Source organism: Branchiostoma lanceolatum, chromosome 7 (assembly GCF_035083965.1).
Source record: "Branchiostoma lanceolatum isolate klBraLanc5 chromosome 7, klBraLanc5.hap2, whole genome shotgun sequence".
In the NCBI taxonomy this organism is placed as follows: Eukaryota; Metazoa; Chordata; class Leptocardii; order Amphioxiformes; family Branchiostomatidae; genus Branchiostoma; species Branchiostoma lanceolatum.
In genome coordinates, this window is record NC_089728.1 from 17,936,926 (window position 1) to 17,949,778 (window position 12,853).

General features: G+C 42.5%; 2 protein-coding genes across 2 annotated transcripts; both read left to right on the forward strand.

The window, feature by feature from the left end:
- Nucleotides 1-2,966: 2,966 nt before the first annotated feature.
- LOC136438000 (uncharacterized) lies at nt 2,967-4,585 on the forward strand. The gene is made up of 2 exons (XM_066432620.1): nt 2,967-3,101; nt 3,639-4,585. The coding sequence occupies exons 1-2, from the start codon at nt 3,078-3,080 to the stop codon at nt 3,993-3,995; spliced, it is 381 nt and encodes a 126-aa protein (XP_066288717.1). The 5' UTR covers nt 2,967-3,077; the 3' UTR covers nt 3,996-4,585.
- A 1,845-nt stretch (nt 4,586-6,430) lies between these two features.
- LOC136438419 (purine nucleoside phosphorylase-like) lies at nt 6,431-11,276 on the forward strand (the record flags this gene model as incomplete). Its single annotated transcript, XM_066433188.1, has 7 exons — nt 6,431-6,523; nt 7,620-7,722; nt 8,410-8,513; nt 9,326-9,501; nt 9,945-10,135; nt 10,494-10,751; nt 11,188-11,276. Coding segments are annotated over 6 exons (888 nt in total), but the record flags the coding sequence as incomplete, so codon positions are not given.
- Between the last annotated feature and the right edge of the window lie 1,577 nt (nt 11,277-12,853).

A 12,853-nucleotide genomic window follows, 5' to 3' on the forward strand; every position in this document is an offset into this window, starting at 1 on the left:
GATGATATATTTTGGAAATGAATTTAGACAAATTAGGAGTTGACACGATATCATATGAAGCACATACTCCATCGAAATACTATAGATCTATACTAGTGATAGCGGTGCATTATAAGAAAGTTACATATCCGGAAATATCATGCTCAAAATTCACTCAAAATACTCCATAGACGCGTTGCAGTATGGGAAAGCTCCATATACGGACAGTATCATGCTCCAAATTTACTCATGATACTCCATGGAAGCGTTGCAGCATGGGAAAGTCCCATTTTCGGACTAAAACAGGAGGCACTCATGGTCAGAATATGCGATGTGCTGTACTATTGTTCGCCGTACAGTGGCGCTGCAACTTTATCATGGTGGCAGCACATTCTAGGCTATTTGATGATACTGTCACCAAGGAGTATCAGGAAGCCAAATTCAACCGAGAATAAAACGCATACGGGTGGTGCAGTTTCTGAAAGTCAGGTCATTCGGAACCAGATTTTTTTTAGAACGGATCGGAGCTGAGGCACATTATATATGTGTGTTGGAACATAATATCTGTGTGTTATTTTTGTGCGGATGTAAACAGTGAAGTGTTGTCAGTGAAACGTCAACCGTGCGACAGTTTGACCTGATGGGACCGTACCACGCGTGTTTGGAGCAGTCAAAGCCCGACAAACAACGGTATATACCGCGCCACCACGATGTTTGCGAATGTGTGCAACTTGCAAGGTTTGAACTGGTAAGTACACAATGGATTTGTTTACAAAAAATAAGCTTTATCGCATGTAACCTGACCCCGTTAGCTCAGCTGCATCTTTCATGTCTTTAATACCCAAAGGCGCTGACGGGAGATTCCCCCGAAACCTTACTACCATCTAACAAATGACATGGATCATCATTATTAATCTACTCCCATTTCAACGAATGATGTTTAGGGTTGTATGTTTGGGAGTCTTCAACACACATAAAATGCATTTAGTAGTTTTCCCCTTGCTGGCGGGGCGGGCATACAAGCTGAAGCAAAAGCCGGGCTGGTACTACTGGGCGGGGCCGGGAAACTCCCCAGGAGTGCTGAGCTCTATTTACCGCGGGATGACTGCTTTGGGCCGCCGAATGAACTGCTGGTCAATGGCCCGATACCAGTCTGACCAGCACAAGCCAAGACATTTTACATGATTATGTTCAATGCTATGATTGTATATTAAGGGTAAGACTAGCCTGTCAATAGCTTCTGTCTTTTAGTTATGCAAAACATGTACAAGCCTAACATCTGCGTGGAGGGTAGGGTTAGCTGACACTACAGTGGATACTTAGCAGGCAAATTGAGCAAGGAGGTTGATTTGAGGCTGTAGTGTAGTGTTCCCGGGAACGAGCGTTTCGCGATCTTCAACCAGACATTTGGAAGTGGCTACTGAGTCAGGACGATACTGGTCGGCAGTAGAAAAATCTGCACTGCTGACAGGATCATCCTGTCAGCTGTAACAGATAGAATAGACGACATAATGTGTCCTGATCTTATACAAAGGTTTCTCAGTAGCTAGGCAGTAAGCAAGCTATATTTAGGACTAAGACACGTGACCAGGCCGTATTCGGAAGCTCATCTGAATAGAGTAGTGTTGACCAATAGCGAGTGAGAACAGCTAGCTCCTTAGCATAAGCCCGCCGATTTGAACTCAGAAGCTATCCTGTGACTAAGGTAAGTGATCACACGTAGATTAGCTCTCTGTATTTTGTTCGTAATAAATACTAGATGATTGTAGAATATCCTACATTTCCATCATTACACTCAACCTCCGTAATCGTAACGCTCTAGATCGATTATTGTGCATCTTGTACTGTAGGCCTTTATAGTAGACTTGGCTTGTATAGTACTGCATATACTACGGGATAAATAACGATCCGAACAAGAGTATTAATCAAACCGGCTTGGCGTTCTTATCTCTACAGTAGCGTAACTTAAGCTATAAAGGTTAAGTCCACATCCTATACCCTAGACCAGAAAAGTTGCATTGATTCCTACACCGCTTGTTCGGACAACTGTGGTTTCTGCTTGCTTGTGAATTTTGTGTGCTTCTTTTTGCGCTGTCGGTTCCCGTGTACTACGCGTGTTAGCTTGTTTTCGGCCCGTTTCTTTGCGTAGCTAGTTAACGTTTCCCGACTGTTTGTGTGCCGTACGAGTGTTGTTGCTTTTCCTGTACTACCAAATTCTTTGTCCTGCTGTTTTGGCTGCAGTTTTCTGCATATTTTCCGTTTTCCAGCTGTGTTACTAGTGGCGTGGGTTTCGCGTCCGTTTTTTCACACTGCATAATTGATTGGACCTTGCCGACATCGCAGTCCGTCTCTAGTGTCCCGCTGTGCGCCTTTCGGGCCATTGTTTTGCCAAGAAGACCGCTCTCCTGGACGCCTTGACTTGCAAATGGATATACCGTTGTTGTCAGTTTTCTGTGTCCTATTCCATAAATTATTCTTTCACTATCGTTTGCTCAAAATCTCGTTTGTGTTTTTAGACCTATTCTGTTTTGGCTCCCCGTTTTGTAGTACCCATTTCTGTTTGGCTTTTTTTATTTTTGTACCATCATGGCGGCCGCCAAAACTAATGCCCCGGAGATTGATTTCGGTAAATTAGAGGCTGCATTGTCCTTCTTCTACGGCCCCATTCCTGCTTCGTCACCGGCGATGGCTACCCACCCCACGTCTTACTCCGAAGAGCTCCTGGCTCCCCGGTTTCTCTGCGTCTATCTAAGGCGGATGTACAGCCGCACACAGGACCCGTTCCACTACCGCAGCGACACCCAGGCTTTGCGGCAAAAGCGCAGCGAGACCCCGCAGCAATTGGAACTGAGAGTGCGCCAGGCTAGCCTACCCCGGAGCCGACCAGCGCACGCGCGACGACTACGGCGTGCAGGTTTTCCTGGACAATTTAGCCATAGATGACCTTAACCTCGCAATGGATAACATTAGTGGTAACCTCCATTAACACTAAAATTGTTTCCTTCCTTCCACGAATTCAACCACCTGCACGAACATCTGAGGGCGCAGAGCAAGCTGCTAGAGGAGGACGGAAGGCTGAGGCGGTCAAGAGAAAAAAAATGATGACAAATAGGAGAGACAGGGTATGTGTATTCAACTTATTTATCTATTGAAATTAACAGATTGAAGGGATGGGTTAGGCGATTGTTCAAGTGGCTTTGTGCATGGCATCCACATGTTAGGGTATCATGAAGTTCAAGAAAACCTGGTATGCAACTGACACTAAAGTAGAACTATCTGACTAGTTTCTTTTTCATAAAACCAAATTCCAAAAGAAAGCTGTAATATTTATCAGGCATTTATGCATATTTTGCGTGTTTTCGGATTTTCTATCCAAGATCTAACATTCTATCTAAATTACAAGTGATCATTGGAAACAACGTTTATGAAAACTATTAGTCATGAAAAATGCATTTCCTACCAAGACTGGCTACATTTTGCTGGCTATATTTAGAATGGTAAAGTAATATGTATCTTGGTTTTTTAATAACGCGGCGGTTTGTGTTAAAAATCCCCCTATGATGATATTGGTTTGTGTCCTTCAAAATCGTTTATTGCAGTGTAGCCCTGCCCAGGTGCCCGCCATGCTTAATAACAAGATTTTTTCTGTACCCACTCAGCTGTTCAAGTCCCGAGTTCGGGTGGCAGGGGACGTCTTGGACAGAGAAGAATACGACTACCTGAAGTCATCAGGACAGGTTTACATGTCCGATGAAGTCAGCGATGAGGATGACAAGTCATCGGTGTGGGTCCAGCCACCCGCCTGGCGGGCGGACAAGTTAACGGACATAACGCGAAGGTGCCAGCCGGTCCTAGACCAGAATAGGAGAGACAGGCGCCTGCCCTTCTCCAACAAAGAGAGAAAGCAAGGGGAGGAGTTTACAGACAGATGTCCACCATCCAGCGGGCTGCACAGCCACACCTCATGGCTGTGGCCTCCCAGGAAGAGGAAGGCGCGGAGGGAGAGGAACGCGTAGAGGGAGGAGAACGCACAGAGGGAGAGGAAGACACGGAGGAAGAGGAAGACAGCGACTGAAGCTAGGAGTTGTGATGATGACTGATGACTGGTTTATACAACTTATAAAACAAACCACATGGCAGCCCTAGGGCTGAATTGGTAGGCTTGTTGACAAAAGGCTAGCTTTTTTTTTTACATACATTATTACAATAAAAGAAGCACATACAGTGGCATACTTCATCATTAAAACGTCACATTCCACTATTTACTATCACTGCTTAGTAAGTTGACCCTATAGTACGTAGATATGACTTTTTGTATATCTCACAGTGTTGGCTTTAAAAGTTTGTTGTAGTCGGTTTTTACTATCGTAGTTTAGCAAGTTGACCCGTAGTACGTAGATAAGCCTTTTTTGTATATCTCACAGTGTTGGCTTTAAATGTTTGTTGTAGTCGGTTACTCGAGCGAGTCTTTCACGACACAGTGGGAACCAGTCCCTGAAGGTCGGGGATCTCAGTCGAGAGAGTGCAAAGTTTCTGCATAGTTCCTCACGTCTTTGTGATAGTGGTGTTAGTGAGAGTTCTCCAATACAACTTGCATTTGATGATACTTCTGTTTTGCATTCGTGTATTGATTTGCCTAAATCTTTGGTGTGGTACTTCTGTTATTCTTAGTTCGTGCAGTATATTCGTCTATGTGTAAAGAGTTAGGAATTCAAAACATATCATACTGTATTAGGATCATTTTCTCTCCCAAATAGTCTGAAAATGTAACGCCTAATAGAGTTTCTGAAAGGAGAAGTGTTACGGTCCGATTCTCGGTACCGAATATCCTATGTAAACTTTCCGGAGCGTAACAGCCCGAACGCGCGGTCAGAAGTTAGGTCATTTTCTGAACGCATTTCGTCTTAAATGAGTCCGAAACTGGAAGTCCGGATATTATGAAGAGTACTGTGGTCCCGTTCTTGACTACGGAAATCATCCGAAAACGTGAGGAAGTTGAGTCGTTTTTTTGTCCGGATATATCCGAAAACGTTACCAATTCGGACGTATACGTACCTAAAAATATCCGGACATCACCATCTTTCAGCGTTACTATGAATCCGGATGTGAGGAGTAGTGTTACGGCCCGATTCTTGGTCCCGAATATCCTTAGTATATGCAATTTCCCGGTGTGTAACAGCTCCGAACGCGGTCAGAAAATATGTCATATTCGGAACGAGTTTTGTCCCAAATGACTCAAAAAATGTCCCATTACTGGAAATCCGGATATGAGAAATAGTATTATGTTCCCATTCTGGATTCCTAATATTTTCAGCATTTGCTATCTTTCCGGAGGTTTATTCCTCCGAACTGTGTCCGAAATTATGACATATTCGGAACGTGTTTTGTCTTAAATGAGTCCGAAAATGTCCCATTACTGGAAATCCGGATATGAGAAATAGTATTATGTTCCCATTCTGGATTCCTAATATTTTCAGCATTTGCTATCTTTCCGGAGGGTTATTCCTCCGAACTGGGTCCGAAATTATGACATATTCGGAACGTGTTTTGTCTTAAATGAGTCCGAAAATGTCCCATTACTGGAAATCCGGATATGAGAAATAGTATTATGTTCCCATTCTGGACTCGAATATTATCCAAACACGTAGGGGCGTGTCGTCCGGATATTGCCCGGATATGTCCGAAAACGTTCCCAGTCCGGACGTATACAAACTTTGAAATGTCCGGAAATAACCCCCTTTCGCATAGTGTAAGTTCTTCTGTAAAACCACTGTCACATACAAATAGACGTCGTGCGGTGAGCAACTTTGGAAGAATCTCAATTGGACAGCCGTGAATTTGTCGTACAGAATTATTCAGATGTGTTGTGACGAAAATGGTGTACTAGACACTTCTCTTGCTTGTATTGCATACCCGGTAAATCGCCTCATGGCGTAACACACCAGGTTTGTACGGAAGAGTACAAGGTGCATATCCGGCTAAGTTTGATCCACTCACACCAGGACGGACCACTACTCTTTTTGATAAGTGTGGGGGCTCTTTAACGTGCTCGAGGTGTGGCTCTCCTCAAGCACGTACGGGACCTCCATTTAACGTCCTATCCGAGGGACTTCCCTGACCGAAGCTAGTTGGTGCTTATTTTCACCTGAGTGAAGTGAGGAAATTCACGGTAAATTTCCAAAGGCCACAGTGTCACTGGGACAAGTCAGGGGACCCGGATTCGAACCTCTGGGTTCTGGGCCAAACACCCAGCTACTACGCCACCGCGACATAGTCGACTGTCTTTTCTGTCATGGCTGAAAGTTGTGCGACAAGTAAATAAAATTGCATGCACAGTGACGATGAATTAAGAACAAGCTAAGTTGATTTTCATTGTTATATATTCATAGATCAACATCTTTACATTTGTAGTCACATGCGTATACTCAGCATACACTTATATTAACGTAAATTTGATGAACTGATTCCCCTCTTGAGGCCAACTTACGAAGATATTCAACATATCAGTGACTTCCTGTTGAAGACGACAAATCATAGGCCAAAGGTGGGTGAACAATTTCACTTTATTCACGTTACTGTTTTTGTCCCCGCCCGGGGCTTAATTTAGCCTCCATAGCAGGCTCTACCGGGCTTTTTAGGGGGGGGGGGGGCTTATAATACAGTATTTGCAGTCAGCCCGTAATCATCAGCCAGAGTGTAACCACTTAGCCTAGGGGCCTGGTTACAGACTGGCTGCACAAACGACCCAGTACAAAAAGAAGTCATCGGCAAAGGTGTGTTATAAGCCCCCCCAAAAGGCCCCAGAGAGCCTGCTATGGAGGCTAGGTTTAATTTGGGTTTGAGAGAATGCACAAGTAGAACTCCTGGAATATTTTTGATGAAGAATAGACATCCAGATAATGATCGATACTCAATACAAAAGTAACACTCAAACAACTAAATAACTTTTTGAAAACTTGGCGGTCAGACGTTTCAAAAACGTCCTATCTGTTTGCACATCGTATCCAGTTGCTTGAGTAAATGTTGTATGTTGTATTGAGTATTTTCTAGAATACTTTAAAACCACAAAAAAATCTAACCTCCATTAACATTAATCCGCCGGGTTACATAAATCTGCCACTTTGAAAAACAATGGGCCGGGTTTGAGAGATCTCTAGTGCAGCACCCCCAGGTATGCACAGTTTAGATATACAGGAGTGCATTATACTGGGGGGTGTTGGGTTGGAGATCTGTTTGGATCTTACGTGGTGGAAATATGTACCCTGGTGGAAGTATATCAGTAGATGTTACGTGCAAAGGTAATTGATATTCAGTGACAGAAGCTTCACAAGTGCGAACAAATTAAACAAGAAAGATAACCTTCTATAGAGAAATTCAAGTACATTCTAGAAGGAAACAACCCTTAATGTGAACACATAGGTAAATATATCAAATAATGTCTGGATCTTAGAACTAGTAGTGTAAGTGATAGGTTAAACTCGACATGTTGAATTATTCATATACTTGTACGTAGGTTAATGATTTTGTATCCCATTGTTTGTTGTTTGCATGTATATTTGAAGAAGACCTAACGAAAGTCGCTGTACTTTTGTTGTGTCAATAAAGATTATTGTATCCTGACACGAAATGTCTGCTTGCAGATTGCTGTGATATGTGGATCAGGTTTGGGCGGGCTGGCCGATGTCGTACAGGAACAAGACGTCATAGACTACAGCGACATCCCAAACTTTCCAAAGAGCACAGGTAAGCCCCCCCCCCCTCCTACTGGATCCGCGGCACGCTGGCGGTGTCGCTGCTCCCTAAACTGGATTTGTGTTACCCTTGACTTTATAATGGGAATATCATTCAAAACCTACAAGTATGGCCAAAAGGACAACAAAACACACAAAGCTTAAAAAGATTCGTTTTTGTCGATGAAATTCGTTGAGTGCGCGCTTTATCAATTCGATCGGCTGCAGCGCCGCCGGCAGCGTGCCGCGGGTCCAGTGAGAGGGGGGCTTTAGGCCCCTATTCCACTAGACGGCGATCGCGCTGCGCTCTCGCTGTGACCTAAATCATGCTCGTGTAACCCTAGGTTTTAAACTTGGAATATCATGCAAAATGTAAAACTATGACTGTAAATACAACAAAACAAACAAGGCGAAAAAAATTCGTTTTTTTTAAATCTACGAAATCCGTCGAGCGCTCTGTTAATTCTTATGTCGCAGAGAGCAAGCGGCGAGAGCGCCGTCCTAGTGGAATGGGGGTATAAACAACGACTAGAATTTTTTCCCACAAAGAACGTATTGTAAATGGCGTTTATATTGCATTCTATGGATCATATATTCCTATATCTACAACTGTGATGCCAGAGAAATAATATATGACGTCGTTTTGTATCAAAACCGGTTTTGTGACCATTTTGAAATAGTTTTATGACATTTATTTCAGTTCAAGGGCACAGAGGACGCCTAGTGTTTGGCCACCTAGCGGGAAAGACTGTGGTCTGCATGCAGGGTCGATTCCACCAGTACGAAGGATACCCCCTCTGGAAGGTGCAACAGGAGAACATTCGATTTGTTGTTACATTTTCTGACATTCAAACAGGCTGATATATTTTGCACAGCATGAAAAAAATCTGATTTTTGAAAGGAGAAACGCAGTAATGACTGACTGTGACAGCAGAAGTACAGCGACGGTTTCTTAAAGTCTTCTATAAACTGTACATACAAACAGAAGGATGGATACAAATGAATTAGCATTCCTACGAGTATTGAATAAATCTGCTTGTTGGGAGTAACGTTTCGTATGTTTACACCCCTGATTCTATGACCTGAACATTCTATGATGTATTTACATATTTATACACAGTAAGGGTAATCTCATCCTAGAATGTAACTGAATTTATTTATATGATTGAATGTATTAGTATTCACACTTGTGTCATAATTGACATTTGTTAAGTTAAATGGAGGAGGGTTTCTTATAAGCCTTGCAGGCTTCTTTTCTCCTCCTGAACGTTCGTTTAGATACTTTCATTATTTCACTATTGTTTTTTTAATATATGTGCGAATGAATAAAACAAAACAAAAAACAATATTAGATCCTTTTGAGCAAGTGGAGAGAAAGATTGATTTACTTTATCTTCACGGTAGCCAAATTTCACGGTGTAAGGAAAATTGACATTTTCACTGAACTTTGACTTCACGCGTACGGTGGCGGCTAGTGATTTACAGAAAGGATGTGTGAAGGCTTTTCACGGTGATGATAACTTCGCATGGTACTGAGGTCACCGTTAAAACAGTGAACAAGACGTTACATGAAAAGAATAACTGTCATGAATAAACCTTTACTTTTCTACATGTAGGTTGCGATGCCTGTGCGCGTGTTTAAAATGATCGGAGTAGAAACTCTATTTGTGACGAACGCGGCTGGTGGGTTGAACAGCGGCTATACCATCGACGACATTATGATAATAAAGGACCACATCAGTATGCCAGGATTGACTACAGACAATCCACTTAAAGGCTCCACTAATGAGAGGTACTTTATCATATCGTGGGCATTCTTTTTCTTCTTCTTTGATTTTACGGATACCAACTTCAACTTGCTGAAGACTCAGTAGCCTATATACCGACTGTAAGGTTTGATCCACTCGAATAAAGCCCCCCCCCCTAGCCCTGGACCCGCGGCACGCTGGCGGCGTCGCTGCGGCCGATCGAATTTACAAAGCCTATAGCACTCAACGAATTTCATCGACAAAAACGGATCTTTTTAAGCTTTGTGTGTTTTGTTGCCTTTTTGGTCATACTTGTACGTTTTGAATGATATTCCCATTATAAAGTCAAGGGTATACAAATCCAGTTTAGGACGCAGCGACGCCGCCAGCGGTCCAGTAAGAGGGGGGGGGGGGGCTTTAGCGCCATGCTCCCTCCTCAGTCTGATACCGCTTTACCTTTACTAAAATATCACCGTTGAACTTTCAGGTTTGGAAACCCGATTCCACCAGTGTCTGAGTTGTACGACCGGGAACTGCGTGAGTTAGCCATGTCTGTGGCTGGAGGCCTGGGGCTGGGGCAGGCGGTACGGGAGGGGGTACTGGTGCAGGTGGGAGGGCCGTCCTTCGATACCGTCTCAGTCTTCAAACTCTTACGGCGGCTGGGTGCAGATTGTGTAGGTACGTATTTCATGGATAAATTGATCTTGTCATGCATTTTTAAATTTTTTTTCTAGGAGAGTTGTGTTATCACAGACACGCACACAGACTTTGATGCACACACACACACAAAATACACACGCACGCCGCACACACAGCTAGACACGTACACACACACATACACAGACACATTCTCTATGATACAGACATAACACACACACACACACACGCGCACGCACACACACACACACTACACACATACATACACATACACTACACACACACACACACACACAATGCACACACATGTACACATACTGATGCAAAAATAGTCGTAAATTTTTGTTTTTACCAAATATCAAATTCTATTTCACGACAGGCATGAGCTCGGCACCCGAAGTGACTGTAGCACGGCATTGTGGGATACGTGTGTTCGGTCTGTCTCTGGTAACAGACATGGCCCCCATGGAGAGTGACCTTCCCCCGACCAACCACCTTGAGATCTTGGAAACCGCACAAACGCGCGCTCTCGACGTCCAGAAGTTGATATGTGAAATGATAAAGCAACTACCCAACAACAATGATTCAATACGACCTTAGTAAGGCCTAGCTATAGGAAAATATGTTGTGTTTTCATGTAATATAGTGCATATCAAGTATGTTTAAGCAGATGTGTGTAGGTAGAGGAATTCCTTAGATTACTGAGAAATGGACATGGAGTATGACTAAGGCAGAGCAAGGCGGCACAAGGCTGTATGACTAAGGCTGTGCGAGGCCGTGCAACTCGGCACAAGGTTGTCCACTCCCCCTGAGACTTGCTACTTCCTTCATCATGTACCTTTGTGTGATTTATCTTGTGACTCAGTCTGTCAGGGAAGATGTAGATGTAGATTGTGAAACATATAAAATGAGTAACAGAGTTTAAGTAAGACAGACTGGGATTAAGGATAGAGAGGAGAGGACATGCAGAGTGACTTGGAATAAAGATCTTTCCCAACGGTTGACGACAACAACTGGAGTCTTTCTTCACTTTCCATCGAAGAGCCTCTCTCTGCTAATTTCCTTACATTCAGTCACCCAACCGACCCTAGCAAAAACCTACAGACCCTACATAGCCTCTACCAGGCTCCACGGATGGCTGGAAAAATTGTCGAAATTGGCCAAATAGAGTGAATAATATGCTAAGGGAGTCGGTTACGGAGAGAGGATTCAATATGCCACCCTAGATCTTAGGGCTCCCTTAGCATACCATTCACTCTATTTATTGGCCAATTTCTACTATTTTTTTCAGCCATCCGCATAGCCTGGTAGAGGCTAACATAGCCTTTGTTTTGGGTGTCGACCGCTAGCAAGGACAATTAGAATTGATAAAAAGATTGAAAGAATTTTGAAATTTGAAAAATTTGAAAAATTAAGAAAATTAGAAAAATCAAAGAAATTTAAGAAATTCAAAAAACTTTTAAAAAATTCAAAAAATAAAAAAATCTAAAAAGTTTACAAAATTTGAAAAATTTGAAAAAAATTTCAAAATTGAAAAATTAGCTGACATCTGAGGGATGAAAATGTTGAGGGATCGCATTCCAACATATTCTCCTCATTTTTTTGCAATAGAAAATTGTGCATGTACAATGTATATTTGCATGGTCAAAATTTAACGCTAATTTTTTTCAAGGCCGTAATCTGAAACACAACTTTAAATTTCCTAGGCCTAACAGAGACTTGCATCCTATAGTGTTAAACAACGTCTGTTTCTGTTAGAATATTGTTTGCAATGATTGGATACACCGTACTGTCTTTTGAAGGCCCAGAAAGTCTAGTACGCTACTGCAAATGCAAGTTCGTGTAGTTTTTGTTTCGCGCTAAGGCAAAAATGGAGTGTTTGCGGTTGTTTTAAGTTTGCGGCAGCGCTATAGTCACATACTGCTACAGTATTGATCAGTACTGGACAAAACTGTTCGCGGTGAAACGTCGCCGCGAAAACCGCGAACATAAAACCACCGCGAACATTTCTGCATTTACAGTACTGTATACCGCCGTATTATCAGTGACGGGAAAAATGCGTACAAACTGTCCTACTGCGATATCTTTCTGTACGTGTGTCTTGTTCTCCTGTGATGGAAATGACAGTGTATACAATAACGCTAAAATTGTAGCTATCTTCTTTTTAACAACTATTGCGCTGCGTACTTGTTTTTACCGGTTTTTAGAATATTGAGACGCTTTTTGTTCTTGCACAGTGTGAATAAAACTATGTCACCTGTTTTTCCTGTCATAGTTAAGAAAACATTCTATTTAAAGAACCTAGTAAGTACCCGTTTGTCCTTGTAACGTCAATTTTAATTGAACTTCCACACGATTACCTTTTTTCAAAAGGTGAGAAAATCGGGTCTTCAAAATACCAACAAAGGGGTAAATGAAGCTACCACAAAGCTTGTCATCATGAGTTACAACACAAAAGAAACTATTTTCTGATAACATATAAGCCCCAATGTCATTAGAACTTCTTAAGTCATGCATAACAAACAAATAAAGATACAGATGATTTAATTTCAAGATGTTTTCCAAGACTATATCCTTGAGTAGTTTTTTTGTCGACGAAGTAGTTATGGCTCTTTGTTAAAGCCACAAAAGTTATGTTTTTCTAGTCCAATGGAGTTGTCGTTGATGTAAAAAAACGAAGACTACACTCCAATGCCACCGTGTTTTCCAAGACTCCATCCTTGACTAGTTTTTGTCGCC